The 18,487-nt window shown below is 44.5% G+C and overlaps 1 protein-coding gene across 1 annotated transcript; it reads left to right on the top strand.

Moving 5' to 3' along the window:
* Positions 1 to 717: 717 nt before the first annotated feature.
* On the top strand, positions 718 to 16,721 carry slc12a8 (solute carrier family 12 member 8). The gene is made up of 12 exons (XM_085374302.1): positions 718 to 760; positions 1,106 to 1,246; positions 1,360 to 1,510; positions 5,849 to 5,962; positions 6,157 to 6,244; positions 8,031 to 8,118; positions 9,112 to 9,258; positions 11,004 to 11,664; positions 11,761 to 11,858; positions 11,956 to 12,073; positions 16,100 to 16,160; positions 16,434 to 16,721. The coding sequence occupies exons 2-12, from the start codon at positions 1,112 to 1,114 to the stop codon at positions 16,603 to 16,605; spliced, it is 1,833 nt and encodes a 610-aa protein (XP_085230428.1). The 5' UTR covers positions 718 to 760; positions 1,106 to 1,111; the 3' UTR covers positions 16,606 to 16,721.
* The last annotated feature ends 1,766 nt before the right edge of the window (positions 16,722 to 18,487 follow it).

The following is an 18,487-nucleotide window of genomic DNA, read 5'->3' as shown; positions in this document are numbered from 1 at the left end:
TCGTTTATTTATCTGGAAACAGAAGCCTCTGAGGTAAAAGCAGTGACGCTAACAACTATTTACTGTTTGTCGCATCGCAGAGGAGCACACCCTGCTGCATCCGGGTGTCCTCAAGCTGCACCTGTTGCTGTTTAACCAGGATAAACAGTGCTATTCTTTCCAAGACGACCGCTACAAATGCCTGTGCTACCGTACTGTTTACTATGCCAGGAAAAACCGTATGCTCCAATCATAGATTATATATCTTCACAATTATGAGTGTTTTGAATGCGGCATGCCAGAATTACCCAGTAACATGCTGTGATATTTCAATTTCTCAGTAGTTTCTGAACGGAAATGTATTAGACTAGTAAGTAAGAAGGAAATCCAGTTTTATCGGATGTTTTAATTGGGATATTATACATGTTTTATCCTCTTATTCCTTTTTCTAGTTTTAAGTCTACACTTTACGATATTTGCCGAGGAAAAATCATATACATGATAGTACATCATTATGTAAAATATGTTTGGGGGTATTTTCTGTTTTGGGGTGGGTTTTTTGTCTTCTCGGGGGATTACTTCTTATAAAATACACGTTTAAGACAGAAATGTTCTAAAATATAAATTAGAATATTTGACAAATCTGTCACAAACGTGTTTAAATTTAAAAATATATTGTTATTTAAAACAAACTGTATTGACTTTTTTCCCCCCAGATGTGAAATCCTGGACTTTAAACCTCTAAAACTTTTTTTTTATTCAGGAGTGCCGGGAATTAACTGTAAGTTGGAAAATTTGTAAATTTCAAAACTCATAGATAACATTATAATGATATTTTAGCTTTAAAAATGCGGATGGGTTAACCATTATTGAAACTGATTTTTGGTTCTTACCAATATTGTTATTTTAGGGCACAGACCTTACATTGGGTGGTGATGTAATACATTTGTTAAGCACTGTACCTCTAGCATCCAGTAACTCACTAAGACCATTATTTTGGTACACTATATGTCTTTTAGAGTGAATCTAGTAGTATGTGATCAAAAAAGTTTTTCAATATTAAAATGCAGATTTTATTTTGTTGTTTTACATCCAGCCTGTAAATATAAACACTGTAACTCTCCAGGCTGCAATGGAAACCCTGCCAGCCGGTTGGACGGTGTACACCTGTGAGCAGGAAAGAGCTGAGACAGGCCTGTTGAAGGGAGAATCTGATGATACTAAAGAAAACACACATATTCAAGATCTGTTCCATGAAGATGCAAAGGCAAGATGTTCAGTGTGTCAGCTCAAATGAAACAATTTGTAGGATCATTGCAGGCTGTTGTTAAAGTGACTTCAGATAAGCCAGTGCTGCTACGGTTGTATTTCTGTGTTTAGGGTTTTCAGCAGTCTAATCAGCCATGGTGGAGGATCAAAGTATTTGTGTGGGAGCCGGTGCTTTTTGGCACCTGGGATGGAGTCTTCACCACCTGCATGATCAACATCTTTGGTGTGGTTCTGTTCCTGCGTACTGGCTACCTGGTGGTTAGTAAACAGACTATCTTTCACTTTGTGTATTGTAGGTAATAGAACAGCTAATCCACTTTAAACTCTCCCCACGCTAATAAGATGCTAAAAGGCTGAATTCTGTTAAATGCAACTGCCATAATGGGGCTTTAAATATGAGTCTAATAACCGTGCATGGTGGATACACTGCAGTGGAAAAGGATTTTTCACTTCTTGATTTCTTATTTTTGCGTATTTGTCATGTTTAAATATTTCAGCTCAGACAAAATACCTGAGTGAAAATAAATGCAGTTCTTAAGGGTTTTTTTTTTCTCATGGCCCTTTGTGATAAATAATAATAATAATAATAATAATGGATACTTTATTGATCCCCATGGGGAAATTACTTGTTTTTTCTCTGCATTTGACCCATTCACTCAGGGCTCTAATGACTATGCAAATGTAATGCTGTACTGTTCAAACACCTGGTATATAGTGCTCTATGTTTTTCCTTTCTGTATGCTGTGATTTCTTATACAGTTGATCTAATTTTCTGCACAAAGCGTAGCTTAAAAAGTCAGGAAAAGGCCAAATATGGTGACTGCTTATTAATCTAAGAACACATTATTAATCAATTTGTGAGAGTGATGTGTTTTAAAATCATAAGGTAACTGCTGGCCCTATGTAGCAGCTACAAACATTTTAAGATTGGACTAGACTGCAACATTTGTTGGGTTGTATTAATAGGAAGTGAGAAATAGAAACTCATTATTATAATTGTTCCTTAAACATGTTAAAGAAGCAAATGTTTCTTCTTCTTTATTTTTAAACCAGTTTATTCCCTTATGCACTAGAGAAATAACCATCATTATTCCAGGTGGAGCTGCTATGTGTCCCTTCATGAACTGATTTCAAACAGATGAATGTTACATAAGATAGAAAGTTAAGTATTGGAGACGACGAGGGAGACGACGGAGCAGTTCAGGAGGCCGGCCGCGCGGAAGGCAGCGGCGGCGGCGAGGGAGACGACGGAGCAGTTCAGGAGGCCGGCCGCGCGGAAGGCAGCGGCGGCGGCGAGGGAGACGACGGAGCAGTTCAGGAGGCCGGCCGCGCGGAAGGCAGCGGCGGCCCTCCAGTCCCAGGCGTGCCGGCCATGGCCTGGTGGGCACAGGACCAGACGAGGCAGGACCAGACGAGGCAGGACCAGACGAGGACGGACCAGACGAGGACGGACCAGACGAGGACGAAGACTCTGAGGCCGGACCAGACGAGGACGAAGACTCTGAGGCCGGACCAGGCGGAGCTGCAGAGGCTGAGGCCGGACCGGGCGGAGCTGCAGAGGCTGAGGCCGGACCGGGCGGAGCTGCAGAGGCTGAGGCCGGACCGGGCGGAGCTGCAGAGGCTGAGGCTGGACCGGGCGGAGCTGCAGAGGCTGAGGCTAGACCGGGCGGAGCTGCAGAGGCTGGCCCAGGCGTAGCAGAAGCACAGGCAGAGGCTGGCCCAGGCGTAGCAGAAGCACAGGCGGATGCAGCCGGACCAGGCGACGACGAGGCGGTCGCAGATGGCGGCTGGACAGGCTCCTCGGGCCCTCCAGCTGATGCGGCGTGAGGCTGAACGGGCCCCTCGGACCCTCCAGCGGAGACAGGAGGCTGAACGGGCCCCTCGGACCCTCCAGCGGAGACAGGTGGCTGAACGGGCCCCTCGGACCCTCCAGCGGAGACAGGTGGCTGAACGGGCCCCTCGGACCCTCCAGCGGAGACAGGGAGGTGCTGGCCGGGCTCACTGGAACCCCCAGCGGACGAGGTAGATGGCGGCGTGGGAGCCGCAGAGTCCTGGATGAGCTCATCCGAGCTTCCAGCAGGAGCTGATGTAGAGCCAGAGAGGTTTGGGACCCCTGGCTGAATGTTAAGCCGAACAGAAGACCGTATTGCTATCGGGGACTGGGCCAATGGTTCAGGTGCGAGCTGAGCTACTGGAGATGCGGATGAGAGTGGGAGCCGAGCTACTGATGGTGGTGAAGTAGATAACTGCACGGGAGACTGAACTGAGGGCGTCTGCACTGGCACAGGGGACTGAACTGATGTCTGTTGTAACGGAGGTGGTGAGAGTGGAGTAGGCAGTGGAGTTGATGACTTCACAGGAGAATGAACCAGAGGTGAGTGCACAGGAGACTGAGCTAGAGGTGGTAGTGGTAGTTGAGGGGAAAGTGGAGCTGGTGATTGAGTGGATGACTGTGCTAAGGGATGCTGCACTGGGGACACTGGAGACTGCACTGGGGACACTGGAGACTGCACTGGGGACACTGGAGACTGCACTGGGGAAAGCAGAGCTGCAGGAGACTGCGCTAGAGACTGCAGTGATGGTTGTAGTGGAGGTGTAACGGGTGGAGGAGTGGCTGAAGTGGCTGTGGGTCGGGCGGCTAGTAGCTCAGCTACAGAGTATAGTAACGGCAGGGCTATGGGTTGAATGTCTGACTGAGTAGCAGCCTGAATGGCTGGGTGTAGTGATGGTTGGGGTGGAAGGGAAACAGGTGGTAGTGTGGATGACGGAACTAAGGGCGACTGAGTGGCAGACCGAACTGATGACTGAAGCGATGGTAGAGGTGAAAATGGAGCGTGTGGTGGAGTTAATGGCTGAGCTAGCGGGGACACAGGAGACTGAACTGAGGGGGACACTGGAAACTGAACTGAGGGGGACACTGGAAACTGAACTGAGGGGGACACTGGAAACTGAACTGAGGGTGGCTGCGAGGGAGCTGACTGAGCTGGGAAGGGCTGCGAGGGAGCTGACTGAGCTGGGAAGGGCTGCGAGGGAGCTGACTGAGCTGGGAAGGGCTGCGAGGGAGCTGACTGAGCTGGGAAGGGCTGCGAGGGAGCTGACTGAGCTGGGAAGGGCTGCGAGGGAGCTGACTGAGCTGGAAGTAGCTGCGAGGGAGCTGACCGAGCTGGAAGTAGCTGCGAGGGAGCCGACTGAGCTTCTGGTAGCACAGCAGGTGAATTAGAAGGCCGAATGTCCGGCTGTGGGGTGGCGCGTCGGCGGCGTGAATGCCGTTTTCTTCGGGAAGCCGAAGGTGCGGTGATGGAGGAAACCGGCAACGACGGAGAGATCACGGCCGGCTCCTCATCCTCCGACCACATTGCTGCGAGAAAGGCAGCGGGTGAGTGACAGTCAGAGTGGAGGGTGGATGGAGAGGAGTCCAGTGGCAGCAGCGTGGAAACGTTTCCCGATTGTGGCGGTCACTGTTGCGGTATGACGAGCTCGCGAACTTGTACTGTCTCCTTGGCTTTCTGCAGATTGGACAGTAGGCCCGAAAATCCTGAGAGCTCGTGAAGATGGGGATTCCCCTTGAGAATTGCCTCGATGGCGTTTATCCCAATGGACATCGCTTTAATGTCCGAGGCGTGGGAAACTCGCTCCCACAGGCTGAAGATGCGGGCCAAATCGCTTTCCCGGGAGGAGCCTGCTGGGTCCATGTCTGGTGACGTCGTACTGTCAGGAATCGCTGTGCGGCAGGCAGGAGTAGGACCCAAAATGCAGGACTCACAGGCACGAGGGAATGAACTCAAAAGGCAGCTTTATTGCGTAACAGAAGATGATAGGCGATACAAAACTAGACTGGGAAAAACTAACATAAAGCTCACCAAGGAACACAGGGAAATCCACACAGCATGAGGGACGACGTCACGCTGAACAGAGGGAGACGCAGACAGAAATACACAGAGGGTTAACGAGGAAAGTGGGAACACACGGGGAACACAGGTGACACTGATAATCATAACGAGACAGGGCGGGGTGAACTGAACATGACATGTACGGGCGTGAGAGTCACAAAGTAAACAGGAAGTGCACAGAGGTTCAGACAGGAGGAGAGAGAGCACGGGGAAAACACAGACATAACGGGCTGGGGAAACATGAAACAACCACAAAGGGAGACGAGGGCTCATAAATACACAGAGGGGCACACAGGGGGTAAAAGCCATGAAGGGAAAACACTTAGGGAACAACACAACAGGGCAACTCAGAAAACATGGCCTAAGCAAGGAACAAAATACAAACATACAAGGAAACTAAGAACACTGGGCCAACATGGCCCAGGACCATGACAAGTATTCTTGTTATGAGTCATTTACAGCCTGGGATTGTGTGTTTGTTGCCTAAAATATTGATACATAAGTAAAAGCCTAACAGAGAGCTGACTTTTCATGTCTAAAGAAAGACCTGAAACTAATTTTCATACCTCTAGCTAATGGAGTTTGCATAGTTTCTTCCTCCTTCATCATCATTTAATGTTCACAACTGTTTACTCAGTGAAGAAATGCTGGTAATTCTCACATGCCTTTCTGTATTGATGTGCTTTATGTGAGTTTGTCTCCACTTTCAGAGCACGGTTTCATTGGTTATTCAGCTGGGCTGCTCAGTAGCAACACTATGCCAGATTATACCACTGGGGAAAACTTCTTTACAGTATTTGGGGTTTTCTTCCCTGCTGCTACAGGTGAGTAGATCCTCAACAACTTCTTTTAGATTTCTGTATTTCACACAAAAAGAAAATCCCAGAATAGGAAAAGCATGCAAACATTCAAATCCTGCTTATCATTCTTTGCTTCATATGCAATGTAAAAATGAAGTTTGCGTTGACAAGCACCTTGTGTACATTTTGTGGTTTGCCCATCTTTGTGTGTGTTGTAGGGGTTATGGCAGGCTTCAACATGAGCTCAGACCTTCAGCGACCTGAGCACAACATCCCCGTGGGAACACTAGCAGCTGTCTTCACCTCGTACGACAACCCCCCAAATCCACTAAAACATACACATATCTATACAGTGCTGTCAAACAGTATTTACCCTCTGCACAAGTTCTTGTTTTTTCCATATCTATCAAATTCACATTTAAATGTTTCAGATCATCAAACAAAGTTTAACATTAGGCAAAAATAGCCTGAGTAAATATACATGCAGTTCAATCCTACCTGCCCTGTGTGAAAAAGTAATTTCCCAATAAACCCAGTAGTTGGTTGTGTCATCCTTAGTTGCAATAACTGCAATCAAGCATTTGTGATAACTGGCAGAACTTGCAGAACTGCTGTGATTCAACAACATTGGAGGGTTTTTGGGGTACAAATGGATTGTATAAGGTTATGTCAAAGCATTTCAATTGGATATAAGTCAAAACTTTGGGTAGACCTCTCCACAACTTTCATTTTTGTCTTGTGAGACATTAAGAAGGTGGACTTGCTGGTGTGTTTTGGATCATTGTCCTGCTGCCTAACACAAGTGTGTGTGCGCTTTAGTGCACGAACTGACGAACTGATGGCCGGACATTCTCCTTCAGGATTTTCTGGTAGAGAGCACAATTCATAGAGTGATGAACTACAGAAGCCATCGAGGTCCTGAAACAACAAAGCAGCCCCAAACCATCACACTACCACCACCGTGTTTGGCTGTTGTTCATGGGAAAGGCGACTCAAACCTTCCAAAATATTATACTTTTGTTTTCATCACTCCACAGAAAATTTTCTCCAAAGTCTTGGAGATCATGATTTTTGGCAAATGTGAGACAAGCCTTTGTGTTCTATTTGGCCAGCAGTGGTGTTCTTATTGTTGAATCATAAACACTGACCATGACTAGGCGAGTGAGGCCTGAAGTTTTTTAGATGTTGTTCTGGGTTGTTTTATGACCACCTGGATGAGTCGTTGATGAGATCTCAGAGTAATTGTAGTAAGTCCGCCTCTTCTGGGAAGATGCACCACTGTTCTCAGTTTTCTGCAGTTGTGGATAACGGCTCTCTCTGTGGTTCACCGGAGAACCACAGACAGTCTTAGAAAATGACTTTGAAACTCTTTCTGGATGAACAGATGTCGCCGACTTCGTTTCTCATTTGTTCTTGAGTTTCTTTAGCTCGTGGCATGATGTGCTGCTTTTTGAGATCTTTTAATCTAATTCATTTTGCCTATTGAATTTGATCTCAACTTTCCAAAAAATGTGGTTAATCACAGGTAATTCTTGATTTAAGAGGGGGGACAATTATTTTTGCACACACAGCCAGGTAGGTTTGGCTTGCTTTTTCTTCTTAATAAATAAAATCATCATTTAAAAACTGCAATTTGTATTTACTTTGATTATCTTTTTCTAATATTAAAACTTGTTTGATGATCTGAAACACTGAGATTTGATAAATGTGAAAAAGCAACAACTCAGGAAGGGGTGAGAAATACTCTTTAGTGGCACTGTATACTTACATACAAAAACAATGGAAAAATTTACACACCACAGTACGCAATACTTAAACTAGATTAACTATGACTACAGTGATTGTACATTAAGAAATAGAAAGTACAGGAAAACCCTTTGATAGATTCGGTGGATTGATCTTTCAGAAAGGTTTAATCCTATAAGTTTAGATTTTACTCTTGTGGTTTTCTCAGTACACTGAGTGGGTTTTTCTTTTCCATTCACTGGAAAACAAAAGTAACCCGCTCTAAAAACACATCGCTATCAGACATTCACTTGTTGTGACTCAATAGTTGTTAGTAATTCTGCGCTGTACTTTTGGTGACCCACAGGTGGTTCCTGTATCTGGTCTTTGTCTTTCTCCTGGGGGCCATCTGCACCAGAGAAGCTCTACGCTGTGACTTCTTGATAGCTGAAAAGGTAAACTCCTCTCTGTGTTTCCATTCGGCTTTGTGAGGGGGGGCCTTCCAACAAAAGGGGAGAGGTAAGGGGACTTCCCATGGTGTCTCACTATGTTAGTGGTGTGGTTAGTTTGTGTTCTGACTATATAATACTGCATAGCAACATTATATTCATATTATATTCAAATGTGGAAATAATTATCAATTTTAGACTTAGAAGTGGGGATTTTTGGGAGGGGGGGTGGCAGCAATAATTTTCAAAAGTTGGGGGAGGATTACCACTGTGTCGTCTAGTCTATCAACCATAAGTGTTTCAGAACTGGGAGGACCACTTGCTATAGTGCTAAAAGATTTAGTCTTATTTTTGCTTAATGTAGAAAATGTGCAGCTTAATATTTCAGGTTTTTCAGGATAGGAATATGTTGGGCATGCAGATCCCCCCGTTTAGCACCTCTTTTTCCACAGAGCCATGCCACCGTCACATGTGCAGTTGGTGGTTCGGCATTGTCTGACCAAAAAAAGCAAAGTCTTCTCTTGCCTTCCCTGTTGCAATAACATGTGTTTCGCCAAAGCCTCCACTATACAGCTTTAATAGGCCTTTGATGCCTTGTGCACTGTGCACTTCTAACAAATCGGTCATATACAGTGTTTTGTTTTGAGGACAGGGAATGAGAAATCAATGCATAAATTGTCTTCAGAAAGTGTTGCCCAGCTCCAAACAAATAAACTGATCATTTGTCTCTTGGTGTAGCAAACATTCAGCATAGCATTACTGCAAAATGGTAAAAATCTCAAATTCATTATAAAATGATCGCACATGAGTTAGACGTTTTAATAAAATACGACCATTAGATGTTGCTTTGACCAAGTCCTTGACTTGCCCATCAGTGGTGATTTCTCATTGTTTTTATAAGGGGCTGGCTGTAGCGGAACTGGATTGGGCGTAACTGTTGTGAGCTCTCATCCCCACCCATCCTTTTTCACCCTCTGTTTGTTTTCCTTCTTCCTCCAGGTCTCCTTGGTGGGTTTCCTCTTTCTGCTGGGCCTCTACATCTCCTCCCTGGCTTCCTGCATGGGCGGCCTGTATGGAGCACCCAGGATCCTTCAGTGCATCGCCCAGGAGAGGGTCATTCCCTGTCTGGCCTTTTTGGGAAGAGGGGTGGGTGGATAGAGCCATGAAGGGAGGAATGTGTGAACTGAAAACTATTAGCTAGAGTGTTTTTGATGTCAATTGATATTACTGAGGTGTATTCATCAGCTACTAAATTCCCTTACATGCAGAATAACGTCCAATACTATGACATCTAAAACTGATGCTTGCCTTACTTGGAATGAAAAAGGATTCACCAAAAAGACTCATTATTAAAGGATGATTTATGAGTCTAAGGATTGGTTTTCAGTGTCAGTGTGCATATCGTGGGGGAGGATGAACTTGAGAGTAGCTTGAAGTCACCATAACTAGTCAAAGATTAATTTCAGGGTGCTAGTTGATTAAAACAGATATCTGCAGACTGAATTAAAATGAGGGCATCATCATTCTGTATATCTTCACACCACATGTAGACACAAAATGACTGTGAATAAGTTTGACACAGTGAAATTCCCCTAGAACTGAACTATAACAAATTGCATTTTGACTGCAGTACTCTGTAACTGCATGCTTACTGTATTATTCTGTGAATCAAATACAAGTTGTATAGAGTAATTGGGATTGAAGTTGGTTTCTCTGATTGCCCAAAGTAACACACACATACATTGTAAATGAATAAGTGTGCTAAGTCTGGCTCTAAAGGGGGCTGTGGTGTATGGATTCAGAAGGACACGGTCACAGGTCTGCCTAATTATAGAGCAAGCACTCCACAGAAGTGAGTGGACTGACTTTATTGCATCAAAGAGTTACGACACATTGCTGCAAAACACATGCACACATAGTCACGTTAACAACCTGACCTCTTCCACCCCAGTTTTCCTCAGACTTCTCTGGATGGCAGCAGTATCTGACCTCTCTCAGCAGGCTGGAATGAGGCCCTAGACATCTTGGCCCAAATCAAAGCCCCAGAACAAACGCAGGAAGGGAGACGGGCAGGGCCCTGCTCCGCTGTATGCTCTGGAGGCCCTCCAGCACACAGCAGTGCTCCTTAAACAGTGAGATAGGACCTGGGAAATAAAAGCAAACTAGTTAACAAACCACATGTTAAAGCCATTTTTCCATTTTGAGAAAAGCAATTATTGTTGGGGGCATTGTTTTATTCCATTCATTTAATTGTGAATGCTGAACACTATTTAAGTTGTAAACACAAACGTATTCTTTATTTATGCAGTGTGTGTTTGATTTAATTAAATGTAATGTAGGCATACTCATGGAAAAATAGCACCAGAACCTTTCTAAAAGTCGAAATAGCTTTCTCACAGCTATCTCATGTCAGACTGGCCAGAAGAAGTCCAGATGAAGTCATAGGAAGATTTTGTGTAATGGATTTTTTTTTATTTACTCAATACGACCCACTTTTTTCAAGCTATAAAGCTTACATTTGTCAGCAACATGAATAAGTAATCTGATTGTTACTTGTTGGTAAATCAAACACTGAACATGAACTTTTGAAAACTCAGTGGACAACAGCAGGAAAAGATCACTCATCGGTGTTTTATTTAACTCAGATTCAGCTTTATGTTCGTTTTCATTGTGTCTCTGTTCCTCTGGATTGGTGTTTTCCCCCCTTTGCTCAAAACTAACATCGATTTTACTTGGCAAAGGGTTAGCTGTGGCAAATGTACAAAATCCCAGGAAGAATAAGACATTTTTCTTTGTCACACAAATTGTGTTGAGTTAGAGGCACACAATACGTGCATTTGGTACATTGTAACAGGAATCGCTAATATCGTGTGACCTTTTCTCCCTGACAGAAAGGCCCAAACAAGACCCCGGTGGCGGCTATCTTTCTGACGAGCCTGGTGACAATGGCCTTCATTTTCATCGGCCAAGTCAACGTACTGGCGCCCATCGTCACCATCAACTTCATGCTCACCTACAGCTTTGTCGACTACTCCTACTTCAGCGTGGCCATGACCTCCCACCTTCAGAATAAAGATAAGAGGGACACCGCCATAGTGGGCAAAAGAAACCAGCGCAGGTCCACCAGGCACAGCAGCACGTCACTGATTCAAGCCAATCTTCCAAACTATGGCAGTGATGGCGGGAGTCCGCAGAGTAAAGGCACTCTGCTGGAGTTCACTAGGGACATGGACCAGATATTTCCACCTGTTTCAAATGTGGACTCTGCAGCTGAGAAGACCTCCTGCATGCAAGACATGTACAACACATCCAAGAACAGAAAGGCTACTGCTAAGCAGAAGCTAATGGACAGCTTTGGTTTGGACTCGAACTCCAGTGTTTCCTCAGAAGAGAAAGAAGAGGGGACAAGTTCTGCTTCACTAGCAGAGGAAGACCAGGGGCCGGGTGGAGGAGGAGAGCTCAAGGCTGGAGAGGAGCCTCAAATCACGGGCTATAAAGATATTGGTCACGTTGAGCAGGATTTGCCTGCTGAGACTCACAATTACAGCACAGGTGATCAGATTTACCTATCAAACATTAGAATAGATTAAGGTATATACTGTATCATAGAAGCTACCTACCTGTTTGACCCTTTCTTAAATCTTTCAGGCACTGGAGATAAAGCAGAACACCAAAGCTTTGAAATCCAACCCAAGCACAATTCCTTCTATGCAAAGTTGTGTAACCGCTGGATCGCTCTCATTGGGGTATGACAGACATTTGCTGTACAATATTTTGATTTTGTTCTCATGGCTTTCTTGATAGTTTTGGAATAATGTGAACGTATCCTTTGTTTTCTTTCAGGCATTGAGCTCCATATTGATTATGTTTGTTATTCAATGGGTTTATGCCTTAACAAACATAATATTTGCCTTGCTGCTCTTCTTCTACATCGGGAAAACAAGTCCTGGACTACCAAGAGGTGATTTCCACATGTTTATTTTCTTTTTAGAAGAACTAAGTGGATTCAGGATAAATTCATCTCCACTTAATATTTGTACTTGATCTTGAAACTTCAGAGATTAAAGTGCTTTTTTGAGCGCTTCATAGACTAAAATTATAAATTATTGTATTATTAAAAAATAAACATGAATACAAGCATAATGAGTCGTATGAGGAAAACAAAGCACAAAAAGAACAAAAGACACCAAAGTGGGGAAAAAAGGATTTAATCTTGATACCTAATGGCAGTTAGGGTGACAATGCTAGCGTGTAGACATTTGTGTGTTCCTCCAGGGACATACTTCCCTAGACTATCACTGACCCACCATCCAACCCCTCAGGCTAAATGATGCTACAGGCAAACATAATGTTCTCCACAACTTCTCCAGAGTCTTTCACGTCTGTCACATGTGTTCAGGCAGAATTTGCTCGATTGGTGGTTCTGCCAATTCTGGTATTCTATGGCAATTGCTAATTGGTCTCCAGAGTGCCAGACACTGAACACAGGGTACACTAGATGATGTCGACCCCTTAGGCCACCCTCATAAAGTCTCTTTCTGATTGTTTGGTCAGAAACATTCACAATACTGGCCTGCTGGAGGTAATTTTGTAGGGCTCTGGCAGTGCTCATCTTGGTCCTCCTTGCACAAAAAAATACATGCGTCCTACTGATTGGTTAAGGATCTTTTACAGCCCTGTTCAGCTCTCCTATAGTAACTGCCTGTCTTCTGAAATCTCCTTCATGCTCTTGAGACTGTGCTGGGAAACAGTGGACTGGACAATCTCTCCAGGTATCACCTCATGCTGTCAGTGGTGACAAATTCAAAACGTGGAAAAAAAAACCCTCCTTTTAATTTCATTAACACCAAAGCAGCTGAAACTGGTTAACAACACCCTCTGCTACTTAACTGACCTGATCAATATCCCAGACGTTTAGCAGACTTGATGCTATACTCAGATTAAAAAGTGTTCCTTTAATTTTTTTTTGAGCAGTGTACATACTGGAAGAATAGTAAGAATAGCTGATTTAAAGGGAACCAAATAACTTTTCCTGTATCTTGAGTTGTTTAATAAGGCCTTTGAAATATTTTTTAAAAATATTTTAAAGCTGTAGTCTTATTTAAAGACTTATGTCACTCTTTAAAGGAAGTGAAGCACTGAAATAATTTCCATTCATCATTTATCTAAAGTAAAAGCAATCTATAAGTAATGTGTTACAAAACTGAACTTGCTGATCCTGTATTTATTTAATTATTTTGGGGGGGATTGTGTGTCATTCGATCGTTGACTTTTATTTCATTATGTGCAACCAAATCCTTCCTAAACTGCAATCTCACATTTACTGATTTAGATTTGTTTTTGTTTTTTTTTGTTTTTTTGTTTTTTTTTTGTTTTTTTAAATGACATCAGAAACAGCAGTATGCGACATTACGTGATGGCAGAGCTTCAGTTCATCCTTTGTCATTTTTTTTTTTTTTTTTTTTTTTTTTAAATAAATAGGACAGGGGGAATGAATGAGAGAAAGAGGGGGAGAGAAAGAAAGAAAACCAAAGGGGAGAAGAGACGGTGAGAAGGGGGGGGAAGAGAGAGGAAAAAAAAAAAAAAGAACTCCTGGGTCACCTGTATGGAGAAAAAAAAAAAAGAAAAAAAAAAAAAACAAACAAACAAAAAAAACAAACAGAGGAGACAGCAAACAACAAAGAGCAACATAATAATAGAGAAAACAAAGCACCATCACAATAAACTAGCTAGTCATAGATATCAATATTTACTAAATAATAAACGATATTGTGCAGCACGCAAGATAGACAGCGCACAGTGTGCTTTGAGGCAGCAGCCAAGAAAGCTTTAGTCCGCGTCTGTGAATACCCATGTGTGCATACCTGTGTGGATCAGCATGCTTGCATTCCAAAGGTTTCTCCATGTAATGATCTGCTAGGGAGTGTGGGGGGGCCACAGCCCCGTCCTCCAGGGTGTGAAGCGGGTATGGAGGAGATCAAAACTCCAGACATCCAGAGGCACCCAGAACACAAGAGACCATGGAAGACCAACAGAGGGGCAGCCGCGCCACTGTTCCAGTAAGAGCTGAGGAGAGTCCCAGATGAGGGCTCGCCCAGCAGCCGCGGAGCAGAAGTCAGGGGGAGTTGCAGTGACGCGCCCGTGAGCTCCGCCGGCCCCCAGCTGTGCCTGAGTGACCGAGCCCCAGGCCGAGAGGCCGGGGGCACCCCACCTCCAAAGGGGCCCGAGCGAGCCCCAGGCCCCAGGCCCCGACAAGCGGCCGCCAAGGAGTGAGCCGGTGTGTACCCGGACGCCCACCCCCAGACACAAAGAACCACCAACACACCGACACCTGAGGGAGTCCGCCACCGGCAGGGGAAGTGGTGGTGGGTGGAGATAGGCCTCCAAACCTTGGAGGGCCTGAGGTGTCCCCAGAGAGGTGGCGTCTGATACCCAACCTGACATATAGACACAGACATACAGGCACCCACAGACACAAACATCCATTCCCACCCTCATGCTCTCATATGCACTCACTCCACACTCAACCAACGTGGAGACAGACATAAAGAGACGCTGTACACACAATCACACTCCCCAAGCGTACTCTACAAACCGGGTCTAGGTACCCTTGCCCCTGGAGGGGGGAATTGCACCCAGACCCAGGTGGTGTTACCCTTTTCCCTGCGGTGGGGAGAGGCAGACCACCCCGACTCCGCAGCAGCAGGGAGGCCCCACACCCCAGACCGCAGTCGGACGGCCAACTCCTCCTACTAGCCCTCCCGCTCCAGCAGGCCGCAGAGAATGGGGGTGGGAGAAGACTCCAAACCTCCCTCCACCCGCTCATTGTAGTGTTGATGCATATGTGTTCTAAGGTGCAATTAAAACCCAGGAGGGCTTGGAGCTACCTGCCAAGGAGCAGCAGGTAAGCGCATAGTCCCTCCTGCTAGCCCTCAATGACTAAGTGTATTTAAAATTGAGAGGTGGGCAACGACGTCAGGGGTGAGGTATACACCCTGATGGTGATTTGGACTCCGTGATTGTGCCCACCCCCAAGATCCTATATGTATGTGTAATGAGAGTGTGAATAATGTGAATGTCTAAGTTGTGGGATAAAATTGAGGCAGAGGCAGCCAGAAGGGGACAGGGGGGGGTAGCCTCCTCTGCACCCTGGTGACATACCCCCACTCCAAGGCCCTACATGTGTGGGTGGTTGTGGAGGAGCGGGAAGAGGGAGGCAGCTGGAGATGGGGAGGGAAGGAAGGGAGGGGCAGGTAACCCCTCCCTGGGGCCAGCTCCCCCGCTGACCCCAGTAGGCACTCCCACCCTCCGCGACCCGCCAGGGAAGGGGGGCCCAGGCCCATCAGACCGGGGCCCAGTGCAGTAGCGCCCCCCGGCTCCACAGAGCCCTGGACAGTCCACCCAACCCCACCACAGAGAAAACTGCACCCACCCCACCATCCACACATCTTCCAGACTACATAAGACGGTAAACGCCCAGGCTGAGATCTTCCTCCACCTCTCCTGTATCTCCCCCTCCTGCAGAGAGTTCCTGAAGAGAAGAAAGCTCCTGCAAGATGATTTACTGATTTAGATTTGGTTACCATACCATATGTCGTTACGTGACCCAGTAGCATAGTCGGCTGGGAGGTTCACTTGCAGCCTCTTTGCCTGGCAGCTGTTGTGGCTTAGGATTTCTTGAATAGCTGGATGTGACACCCTGCATCTGTGCAATAAACTCACCACATCAGTACGTGCCTCAGCCGTCTGACTCACGACATTTTTGAACACAAGCGTCAAACAAGTGTCAGACATTTGTTCCACAAATGGAGATGTTGCCAATGGCACAGCGCAGTTACTACCTCCTGTGTAGTGGCAGAGCTTCAGATACTCACAGCAGAAAAAGGTGTAAAATTTTAGCAACATTGAATGCAAAATTATTACAGCAGAAAATTATGTATTTCTTCCTGGTAGAAACGTAACGGTCTGGATTTTGATTAATTTGCAGGAATTGCAGCTCAGTTCAGCTTTTTCACATGGTTCAAATCAACACTGAGTAGCATTTGCAGGTATTTATGATTTTATTTATGCACTGAAAAATCTTGCATCATTGATGTCTATTAAATAATGAAGAAGCCAATTTGAGTTTTATATGTGAGTTTAATTTGCTAAGAGTTATTTCTATGGCTGAACCATAATCTGACAGTGCTTTTATTATAAAATTGCAATGAAATCGAAAACCTCATAAGTTTTAAACTGTAAATGGTGTTGATTTCAGTTTTTGATTATTTTCTACATCGTTACGCCTGAAATTAATTTTTCTGTGTATTCTTCTCTTTCAGTAGAAAAGCATCACCCCGGGATGAGATCGTAGTGACGCCCTCTTTGTCTGGGACTCTGGGGCTGAAAACCAAGCAGCTGACGGAGGAAAATGCTGACTTTGCCTCTCGTCACCGCTGTCATCAATCGTCGTTCATCAGGGCCGACAATATGGTCCAACCACCATTTCACTGACCGAATTAAACACTGCCTCAGTTATGCGTCGCAGCTGACAGCCTGAATACCACATTTTCTGCCTCAAACGGTGTCTCATGTTGCACTACGGGCAGAATACTGCTCACATGTTAAGAATCTCAGTGGCTCGAATTGTTTTCCTGTGGTGGTTCAAGGAAATCAAAGCTTTGCACAAAGGTTATGTGGAAGAATAAGATACATCAGAGAAAGGCGATAGCTAAAATGTGCAGGTTTTCATGCAAACAGACAAATGCAGAGATTTATTATTTCCTCTTAATATAAACTTCAACTTTAACTCTTTCATTTTCAACTGGGTTTTTTTTTGTTTGTTTTTTTTTGCCGTTCCATTACTCTAAAATGGCCTTTTAAAATGCAAAACTTTTAAAACATAGTGTATAGTTTATAGATGACAAATACTTTATCTTATATATGGGACTTTTTTTTGTCACAGCTGTTGAAATAATAATAATAGCAATAATGAAAAGCTAATCTCTGCCCCAATAACCTGTCCAGTTAGTGGTCCAGAGGTTGGTGAGGATGATTGATAATCCACAATCACTTTATTCAGTATGTTGCTGTCACAAACTCTGGTGCTGCTAACCCAGCAGAGCACAGCAAAGTACTTTACACTCACTACAGCTCATTGATAGAATATCTCTATCATTTTGCTGCATACACAGAACAAGGAGCTGTGTGGGCTGTAAAACTGCAAAAGTCTTCTATAAATGCCGATCTATTTCCAATCAAACCTAAAGCTAATTTCAGCTGCTCCCTTCTCATAAGGGATTGCCATAGTGATTAGCTCCATGTGTTTTTATTTGACAGTTTTACGCTGGATGCTCTTCCTGCCAGGATCTTGATCGGCCTTAGTAACCCATGCCACGAAGCTCTCGGTGGACAGTTTTTGTGCTGATGTTAAGAAGTTTGGAGCTCTGCAGTCACTGAGTCTGTAAGGCGTCAGCGACTTTCATGCCCTTCACACCTCAGAACGCAGTAACCCTGCTCTTACCTTGCATGGTCTACCACTATGTGCCTGAATTGTTTTAGCTCCTAAATGCTTTTGCTTTGCAATAATAATATTGAGACATTTTACAAAGTACTTGTTGTGATAGTGATATCTATTACGCTACCATACTCAAATTCAGAGAGCTCTTTACAATCAGTTTTTTTGAAAAAAATGTTTTTAAAGGTAGACTGCATGGATAGGTGCTTGGTGTTATACACCTGTGACAATGGGACTAAAAATACTTGAATTCCAAGTCTGTATAATGTGTTCATAGCAAGTATCAAATAATGAGGGTTTTTTTCCCCATGTGTGTAAAGCACTTTAACAGCTCTCCTGGTTAAAAAAAGAAAGAAACAAAAACCTTTGAAGACACTATATGGTGTGAATTAAATGCATGCTAAATGTTTTTGGGGTGTGTTTTTTTTTCAGTTACAAGTATGATCTGGAAGTATCACAAAGTTCAAGAGTCAGTGTTTGAGCAAAGCTGTGAAAACCACTTCCTCTTATCCTGTTTCTGTGAAAGCAACGGCCCGCCAGCAGGCACACAAGCCTGTAAACCTACTGATTACTTATTTTCTTATCACTGGGCTGAGCTGTAGAAGGGTTGGTGTGCTTTGTGCCTTTGCAGTGACTAAGAAGAAACCCTGTGCGGTTGGAAAAGTTAGTGACTTTCAGTTGATGCACAATGGCTTGAAATGTGAGCAGTGGGAATTAAATACACGATGGAGACAGGACTAAACTCTACTCACTTTTGGACCTACAGGATGTTTGGGCTTTGTGTCATGCAGGAATGAGATTAGAGCATAATGTCTGCAGAAGATAAAAAAAATAATAATAATATTGTGGTTTGGTGAAAGTGCATTAAATTACAATCTT

Source organism: Diplotaxodon limnothrissa, linkage group LG16, assembly GCF_057381915.1.
Source record: "Diplotaxodon limnothrissa isolate DT_005_m linkage group LG16, D_limnothrissa_male_GT1.1, whole genome shotgun sequence".
Taxonomy (NCBI): Eukaryota; Metazoa; Chordata; class Actinopteri; order Cichliformes; family Cichlidae; genus Diplotaxodon; species Diplotaxodon limnothrissa.
Note: the sequence above shows the minus strand (reverse complement) of the source record. Positions and strands in the feature narration are given on the sequence as shown.